Genomic DNA, 10,145 nt, shown 5'->3' with positions numbered 1-10,145 from the left:
TTCAAGATTTTGTATCCTACTCGACATATTTGTTTTGTTAAAAATCTATCTGGAAATACAACCGTTGATATTACCCTTTTTTGAACACATACTATATTAGTGGTGCAAGTTGAAAACTTGTAAACTTCATTTCTTCAAATGACTACAAAGCTAAGTTCCTTTTTATTCACTGACTACCTTAAGCTACATGAAATCTAGCTATAAATAGGCTATGTGTCAATCACTGCCTATTTATACCATCTTTTCTATCGTAATTCATTGTATCTGCTTGTATGATTGTTTTTATTCAGCCATAAATTATCAAATTTAAATACCCTTTAAGAATATATGTCTTGGTAGGATAACAAAAAAAAAGATTTAATTAACCTGCCAAGAATTCCGTATGTTTTTAAATTCTAACATTATTTTTTCTGACTAAATTGCCGACGAATCATTATATATATGTTATAATACTCTAAATGATGCCTAATTAGATTGCAGATAACGTTTGCTAGTTGTCAAACTTAATCAATTTAAATATTAAATCTTGTTTTGAAACTTCATAAAATAAATATTAAATTCTGACATGAAATGCATTGCAATTGTTTTTTTTAAAGTGATTTCATTCTTTTTATTGTAAGTTGACATAATATCCATATACAAGATAGTTAAATATACCATACATTCATAAATGGCTAAGTGACCGAAAGCATACCAGACCACAAGGGTTTTTCTTTAAAAACAAATTTCAGCTTACAGGACATACTAAAACTATACTGTATTATTAGTGTTTTTAATGTTTTAATATTTCAACCATCGCATATACATGATTCATATGTACTTATCCTAAAAGCGATGATATTCCTTTCAAAATCTGTCCATGGATTAAGTGATGGCCGGTTTTGGGATTTGTTAAGTTAAGTCCCCTGTAATACCAAGTTTTGTTATTAAACATTAATTTTAGTAAATATGAATGCTTATTTAAAAACAATTTGCCATTTATTACCAATCAGTGAGGATTAAACAATCAAACCTCACAAATTAGTTTCCAAACAATTTTTTATTGATAAAAAAAAACCAACATTTTGACAACAGGATCACACATCAAGCATGTGTCTATGAGTTTTCTGAGAATTTAACTATGAATACAAAGTGAACAGTTTAAGTTGGGTCCAACACAATACTTATTAGTGAATTTCAGTTTTTATAAATATTCTAATTGAATGCCTGAATTTTCTATGCACTAAAGTACTGATGTATGCTGAGGCAATTCAATAAGACCTCAGAAACCAAGTTAACACAAGTCAGAACCTGCTTTTTTATTCATCCAGTAGTGTTGCCCACAAGAAAACTATATTTACCAGTACATCAGTGCTGAAATTAACCAGTTGAGCGATTACAGGCCCTCTGGGCCCACTTGTTCTTATATAAACTATAGTAAACTTGACCCCCTCCCCAGGGGGAAACACGAGACCCCAGGGTCATATAATTCACAATTTTTGTAAAAGACCTTTCCAGCGGTTTTGGAAAAGTCGAAAATGTAAATTGTTTACGGACACATGATGCATGACACACAATGACAGACAAAAGGCGATTAGAATAGGTCACTTGAGACTTAATCTCAGGTGACCTAAAAATGCCTTTGTTTTCCCCACTTTTCAACAAAAAGAAAAATAAATAAAGTCAGGATTTCGATCTCAGACTCTGGTTTCGACATTTTTTTAGGGGGGGGGGGGAGGGATCTTAGTTCATATCAATAGATTGAGATTGAGAAATGAGATTTCCCATCCATACTGGAAATCTAAGATGGTGCCTGTCAGCCATCTTGTTTAATATATCACCTTGGATTTTGCCATTTAAGAATGGATCGCTCTCAAATAATTTATATGTATATTGTGAGAGACTTAAATAGGCAAAATCCTAGATGACTGCCCATCGTGATTCCATATAAAGATTTTAGAATATTATGAAATTTCTTCTGTAGTTTTCAATACCGCTGTAAACATTACTTTTAATTTTTTTTTAATATATTCCATTTTCTGAAATAATACAGTAGCTGAAGTTCGAGACAGAGTTCGTTGATCATATGTCAAGAGCAAGGAATCAGAACTCGAATTTGTTATCAAATCTACATAAGAACCATCAATACCATTCAATTTTGAAATTATTTATTAAACAAAAACAGTCATTTAAACAGTTATACAATATTTAATCTAGTTATTCAACAAGTAGTAAATTCATATAATATACCTGATATTATAAAACAAATAAAGTAAAACTTGTATCTTCAAGAAATATCAAAATTGGAAGACATACACACATATTTATATTTGCACTCTTTGCATTAAGAAGAATTACTCAACCCTACAGTGAGAAAAAACACAAGTTTTCCTTATGAAATGATGTTATTATAATAGGTTTGGTTAATCTAAAGTCGGCTAAGATTCATCACTATATAAATGAAGTTACCTTTATCTGTAACTTAAAGGCCCACTACCTTTCGGGAGCAAAACATACAGGTTTCTTAAAAACATTAATAACATAAGAAAATATATACCGAGGGCCCAAGATGAGGTTACAACACCAAACATCTGCAAGATTTTCTGCGTAATACATGATAACTGTTGAGATTCATTTCGCTGTTTTGCCGTCTGACGTAGTGATAATCAACTACCGCGCGGTATTTAGGACGACGGCGGGAAACATGAGACGACCCTTGTTATGAAAATTAAAATTTTATTTATTTCAATCAAATTGTTCAGAAGGTGATGATACGTGTATACGTAGTATTAACGTAAGTTAATTACTTTTGCGACTCTACAAAATTTTCGATCTCGTATTATAGTCCCATTTTAAAAATTAAAAGCCGTTTCGGAAAGGTAATGGGCCTTTAAGCATAATTTACTTTCAGACTAAATCTATATGGAAAACATAATACATGCATAAATTGTTTTTTAGATGTATCCAAATTAGTAAAATGTCACCAAATTTGGATGTGATATACATTAAATGAAATTTTTTTTTTTCATTGTCTGAGACCCACGGTCAGTTGCACTATGGTATGCTACACTTATAACAAGATATCAGTGAAGCGTATAACAAGATATCAGTGAAGCGAAGTGTGATCAACTGTGTGCTTTTTTATGCAATCAACCTATTAGCAATCAATTAACAGATCTCTGTTATTAAACAAAATTAAAAAGATATAAAGGTTTTAAAGTTCCTATCAGTATTCCTACATTCTTCAATTTATAAAACATCAACACTGTTAGCCCAACAATGAATCTCGGACATGTTATTTAAAACGCTTTAAAGTCAGAATCATTTTCTTATTTTGTCAAAACTTGCAATTCCAAGGTGTCACTAGTGACTGAAGTCATTTTTTGACCTTTTTAACTTTGGCATCTCTTTTCCCATTTCCAGCATCACTCTTTCTTTTGCCTGTAGCTGAATCGTCACTATTTTCTGACAACAATTCTGGACACAGAGTCTTTGACATCTGGTATGTCCACAATGTCAGTTCAACCTTGTGTGGTGTCCATTTTGTCCCATCTCCTAGGAAACGAATTAGAATTTGATATTGATATTCCAACAAAATCAAAATGTAAAATATATAGAACTGTATATAGAACAGATCTTAGAGGGATGCTGGCACCCACCATGTGATCAGCAGATCTATGTCAGTTGATGGAAAGAAGGAACTTTGTCCGCTTTTCAATAATTTTCTCTCCTCCTTCTTTGAGAATATTTAATACAAATTGGGAAACGTAAAGAGTTTGGTTTATTTATTTTTACGTCCTATTAACAGCCAGGGTCATATAAGGACGTGCCAGGTTTGTTGGTGGGGGAAAGCCGGAGTACCCGGAGAAAAACCACCGACCAGCGGTCAGTACCTGGCAACTGCCCCACATGGGATTCGAACCCGCATCCCAGAGGTGGAGGGCTTGTGGTAATATGTCGGGACATCTTAACCACTCGGCCACCGCGGCCCCAACGTAAAGAGTATGAACTTGAAAGTCTGCATAGCAACACTATGGCACACTTCAGTTGTCAAATTTTATATGACTACTGTTTACTATGTTTTGTTTGGATATTATCTAAAATTGATGTGCAGAACCAAGCCCCTACAAGACCTCTAAATGACTTTCTCTAAAAGTGTCAAAATCAAAGATTACTGTTCGTTAGTCATGTCATTTCCTAATCAATCACAAAATGCAATCATTAGAAATCTTGGAACCAACAGGAACCTAAATATGAAATTTTACAGAGATACCCTTCCTACAGTACATCTTGTGAAATAGTAATAACCAACTTCAATTGTCAAAATCCAAAATTGATGCCATTCAGTGATCTTGTTTTACGATCAATTCTACAATGCAATCACAGGGAGCCTTGATATGAAATTTTAGTCAGACCTTGAATGTCCCGTACTTCCTGAGAAACAGCTGTAAGTTAACAAGAACTATTTATGACTTTACGGACAGACAGATGATTATGGATGACAGATATTTTCTTTAAAAACATATGAATTTGAATAAAATTTTTAATAATTGAAAATGACAATTTCTAGTATACTTATTAGACATGTAGTAGTATGTTCAAGCTTACAAACTCTCTCTATATATTGTACATTTTTCACAGTGCTGATATTTCTTGCAATTTTCTTTCTCTTACCTTGCTGATCTTTGTTGAGCTTTTTTGTAAGTGACTTCACATTGTCCATAAACTCGTTATAAAACGGCAAAGTGTATTGAAGGGGAGCTAACCCCGGTATAGCCAACATGCTCTCATCAGCCATGAACGCTGCCTTGTCGGGAGCTCCTGCTGCCAAAACAGCTGGAAATCAAGTTTGAAAAAAATGGCTTGATTTATCATTAATATTCTAATACTGCTACAAACGTGGTCTTCGCAGATATAAACATACTAAACATTGATTAATGATTTGAAAACCCTTGATGTAAAATTCACAACACTATTTGAAAGTCACTTTGCATATATATATATTAATAGATTAATTGGTAAACCAAATGATAATTATTGTTGATTATTATTAAATAAATTACTTGAACAAGTATAAATCTACGAAACTCTTTTTCTCGTTATTAATTACCATAAATCCCATTTATTAAAGATGCTCCACCGCTGACAGAGCATAAATGATATTCATTTGAACAATAATTGGCATTTAATCGTGTACTGATTGCTCACACACAAAAGGCAAAACTAATTATTTTGTATTATTTTTTGTTTTAATTAGACATATACATACACAATTAAACATTTAACATGATTAATTATTGTTCAAATGATGAATATCATTTATACTGTGTCGGCGGAGGAGCATCTTTAATACGGTATCCATATATCTATGAAATTTGTACCAGAAGCTGTTGCTGGACCTATGGCTTTCAGGACTGTCAGTGCTTTGACGGCATTTGGAAGGTTAGGCAGCTCCTTAAATGCATTGCGACTTGCAGTCTCCACTTCTTCCTCGCTGTTACTCTGAACCATCTGTTCCAGGCGAGGTCGAAATTTACCTCTCTAAAACGAAATTGTCAACATTATAACTGTATCTGTTTCAACTCATTCATACCTGAAGACACATTTAAACCCTTCTAAAACTATAGCTGGAATATTTTAGAAAACCCTATTTGGTTTAATAATGAAATCAGAATAAATCATAAAGTTATTTTTAAGAAGTTATGGTATGAAAAGGGTGTTATATTTATCTATAACATTTTGAAAACAGACAAATCCATATATAGTCTAGAAGAATTTCGTGAAACGTATAATATTCAGACCAATTTTCTAGAATATCAGGGTATGAAAAATGCCATTAATCATGTCATCAGAAACAATCAACAAAGTTTTGACTCTGAAAAAATATAACTCTTCCTAACATACCAATAAACCTCAAATTGATTTTTAGTTGTAAAAAAGGTGTTCAAAATATATATAATGTTTTAATTAAAAATGAAGTTATACCTACTGCTCAAAATAAATGGAATCAAAATTTTGAAATTGATCGGGATGAATGGGGAAATATTTATAAACAACCTTTTAATGATACTACTAGACTAGCTCAAAGCTTCAATGGTTACAATTCCGAATAAATCACAGAATACTAACTACAAAAACATTTCTTTTAAGAATTGGTAAATCAAACAACAATCTATGTACATTTTGTAAAACACATCCAGAAACAATCACTCATATGTTTTGGGACTGTGAAAATGTATCAAATTTGATTGAACAATTAAAAATTTCTATAATTACTAATAATTTAAGTCTTAGATTCGAAAAACAGGATTTTATCTTCGGCAAACAAGATAGTACAAATACTAATTTCCATATTGAAAATTTGATACTGCTTCTAGTAAAACAATACATTTACAACTGCAAATGTCTAGAAAAAGAACTCAATTTAAACAGTCTAAAAAATCATATTAAATTTGAACTAAAAGCTCACAGGATTATAATATCCAACAGTAATTTAAAGCGGAAACCACAAGCACTTGCAGAATTACAAAATTGGTTAAATGTATAAACAGTAATATTTTAAAAAATTTTGAAAGATCTGTGACCTAGGTTTACTCCCCCCCCCCTTTTTTTTAATCTTTTTTTTTTCTATTCTGTCCTGTCATTGGTGTAATTTTTTATCAAGAGTTGTCTCCCCTAGTTCAATTTCTCATTACATCTGTAGGAAGGGAAATAACTCTTGATAGACCTTTTATGTGAATGTGTGTGTGTATTTGTTACGTTAATAAGTTACTTGTAAATATATGTATGTACATACGTTAAAATATTCAATTTGAAATAACTCTACAAATGTAACTTCTATTGTACTCGTCTTTCATGTATCTTCTGTATATGTTGTGATGTGTATATTTTTTGAAAAAAATGAATAAAAAGTAAATTAAAAAAATAAAAAAATAAAAAACTATAGCTGGAGTAGTTTATTATAGAATTTCAGGGGTGAACGAGTTATTAATATGAAGCATCAGATCTGTCAAGCATGATTCTAAATGTGGAAAGACACAAAAATAACCAAAAAAAAAACCAGTCAGTACTGCTCAGTATTTCAGACTATAAATTAATTCCAATTGTAGCGGGATTGGACCGGGTCGATCATCAGTGACCAGGTAGCTCAGTCGGTAGAGCACTCGGCTAGTGTTCGGAGGGTCCCCGGTTCGAATCCCGGTCTGGCCACTACATTTTCTCCTGTCCTGTTACAAAATTGGCGCGTAACTAAATAACCTATGGTGATGGTGTTTGGAAGGTTCTCATATGTCTTCGAGGGCGAAAACTTCAAGAAAGGAGTGAGGACTGTAGCGGGATTGGACTTGGTCGATTATCGGTGACGAGGTAGCTCAGTCAGTAGAGCAATCGGCTAGTGTTCAGAGGGCAGGGTTCTCACAAAGTTTTTTAATAGATGGTTGAAAATCAATAATAGGTAGTTGGGGGCCACAGGCCCCCATAGTGGCCAATACTTATTTCTCACAAAAATAACTGGTTGTAAACAAAGAAATAGATGGCTGTTTTTGCCAGCAACCGACTTTTAACGAGAACCCTGGAGGATCCCGGGTTCTAATCCCGGTCTGGCCACTACATTTTCTCCTCTCCTGTTACACAATAAAGGAAAATTCATGGCAATAGAATAAAGATTTATATGGTGACTCTAGGAAAAATTAATAAGGATAGACAATTAGTTCAAAAACAGAAATTATTGTTTGCTTCATTGAATAGCTATGTATATATATGTATATAAGTAAAGAAGAACCATTTCCATGTGATGGTTTCCATATACATAAAAAGAAAACACAACTATAAAACAGTTTTTTCCACCCTAGCGCTTTCTCGGCTCATGCCGGTCTTCAGGGGTTTGAATTCCTTTATTTGTAAAACATGACGTCATAGTACAATGACGTCATAGTAAGATTACGTCATAACATGGTACATAAAGATATTGTGAATGTTCTGGAAGAAACTAACAAAAACATGAGGACAAAATAAAAACTAATGTGAAGTTCCTTTGTCCCGTTCTGAATTTAGCACAGGTTTCATAAGTTGAATGAAATACATTTCTTTATTTTCTCTTTTTAAAAGATCTGAATTAGACATTTGATATATTGGTAAAATAAAAAAGTTATCATTAGCACACATATGACAATGTTCGTTTACTGTTAAATATCCGAGATGATCTGTTTTGGTTTGTTGTCGGTGTAATGTAACTCTCTTTCTCAATTCCATTCCTGTCTGACCAATATAAAAATCTGAGCATTTTTTACAAATAAGTGCGTATATTTCTTTTTATATGTATATATGTATAATAGGTTATTTACTTGTCATACAATTTTGTAAAACTGCACCATGCAGCCAGGACAAATTTTAATTCATGCCGGCCTTAATCTTCTAAGGTAACTTAGGTCTAAATCTTTGTTTTAAACCTGCTTTAACATAATTTTGTTTTGACAGTGGGCCTGTGTCATCTTATTTAAAATCCTAAAATTGATAATCAAATATAAATATATAAAATGACACTAAAATCTTGTTCATGTTGCATGAGCTACTGCATTTGAGTGCGGAAACTTTATAGGAAGATTTATATACTCACAGTTAATTTCCACTTCATTAATTTACAGAGTTCTTCATGAGTGACATATTTCTCTTTTCTTTCCTGAATTGCATTTGGTAGTTCTTCTTGATACCTACAATGTGAAAATAATGAAAACCAGTTTTAAATAAAAGAAGATGAAGGCTTATATGAAAATATATCTAATTACCCTATATAGTGATTTTTTGACTTCCAACCTATATTAATTATCAGACAGTACAGGAGAATGGTGTTCTTATAATAGTACATAGTAAACATGGGCATTTTACTTGTATTTATACTGATACCGGTTATTATTTAGCAAAACTTGTAATGGTGAATAATTTGGAACCTTTGATCTGCCACACAGCTTGGCGAAGATCAGTTAGCAAAACATTTCTGATTGGCTGAACAATGTAATGTGTAATGTATGTAAATAGACGTGACCTATCTTATATATCATTATTAGTAACGAGGCCCTGTGATATATGTACACTAGTAAATATAATGTATATACCACGTACAAGAGTTCAATATTCTGTCAATAATATACAGCATGCATAAACACCCTCTATACAATTGTACTACTGCATTGTAAATAGTTTGTGTTTTATAGGAATATATATGGTGTCATGGTCCTGTGCTAGCTGTAAGAGTGCGTGTGTAACTTGTACAGGTGTAGCTGTCGTGTATAACATCACTTTATCGAAAGCCTGTGTTGTGTTCCGTCTTAAAGCTTTGTATTGGTCGATCGTGCATGTATTGTTATAGTCAGGTATATAAAGGGTGTTATGTCCATTTCAGCACGGTGTACTGAAGGATCGAGTACCTGAACCTAAAAGGTTTTAGAGGAAGCAGGATGGGGGCATGTTTATAGGTATAGGATGGTAGGGTTTTAGGTGGGGTATGGAGGGGTTGATGGGGGATATTTTGTAAATATATTTGTTAGTCTCGATGTTGTTGGGCCCTACGTCTTGTGTAATATATCGTTTAATATGTAATATGTCCTGATCAATAAATATTGTTACGTGTTATAAGTATTTGTCACGTTTTCCATCACCTACAAAGGCCAAGCAAAACCCTGCGAACCTGGGTCGAAACACACAAGTAGGGAGCCGGGTGTAGTTTGTCGTTATTAACAAATTGGGTCCGTCTCGCTCCTGTTACACAATATATAATATATATTTTTTATATAGTACAATGCATATTGGGGATATATATATATTATTTATGTTATTTATCATTGACAGACCGTCGAACTTCTGTGAAACAGAAAATGAGTAATGCTATGAAGGGAATGAAAGATCTCTGATAAAATCTCTGATTAAAATGCTTCAAATATATTATTACCATTTATCCAGTTTTATCAATTGCTTTTCTTTGTCAGCTTTCATTTTTTTCGACTTGGCAATCAATACTTTTTGGTATAACCCAAACATTTCTTCCCATGTCTGTGATATTGGAATATCAACAAAGTTTTCCATGTTGGCGCCAATTTTTCTCTCGGAACATTTCTTCTTATTCGGAGATCATCTGGCGTTTACCATAAGCCCAATGTAATCTGAAGGCGACG

At 32.8% G+C, this 10,145-nt stretch overlaps 1 protein-coding gene across 1 annotated transcript; it reads right to left on the bottom strand.

Annotated features, from left to right (window-relative positions):
- Window positions 1-1,713: 1,713 nt before the first annotated feature.
- LOC138324012 (uncharacterized) lies at window positions 1,714-10,110 on the bottom strand. Its single transcript, XM_069268988.1, has 5 exons — window positions 9,923-10,110; window positions 8,594-8,687; window positions 5,361-5,520; window positions 4,654-4,815; window positions 1,714-3,534 (listed from the first exon to the last, which is right to left on the bottom strand). Exons 1-5 carry the CDS (start codon window positions 10,054-10,056, stop codon window positions 3,356-3,358), a joined length of 729 nt encoding a protein of 242 aa, XP_069125089.1. The 5' UTR covers window positions 10,057-10,110; the 3' UTR covers window positions 1,714-3,355.
- Window positions 10,111-10,145: the final 35 nt, after the last annotated feature.

This window comes from Argopecten irradians, chromosome 5, assembly GCF_041381155.1.
Source record: "Argopecten irradians isolate NY chromosome 5, Ai_NY, whole genome shotgun sequence".
Lineage (NCBI taxonomy): Eukaryota > Metazoa > Mollusca > Bivalvia > Pectinida > Pectinidae > Argopecten > Argopecten irradians.
This window is presented reverse-complemented; position numbering and strand designations above follow the sequence as displayed.

Coding starts and splice junctions, on each gene's coding strand:
- LOC138324012 (XM_069268988.1), bottom strand. CDS start 10,056: ATGGAAAACTTTGTTGATATTCCAATATCACAGACATGGGAAGAAATG. Junction 5,521..8,593: donor TAATGAAGTGGAAATTAACT/GTGAGTATATAA, acceptor ATTTCGTTTTAG/AGAGGTAAATTTCGACCTCG. Junction 4,816..5,360: donor AGGTCCAGCAACAGCTTCTG/GTACAAATTTCA, acceptor CTTGATTTCCAG/CTGTTTTGGCAGCAGGAGCT.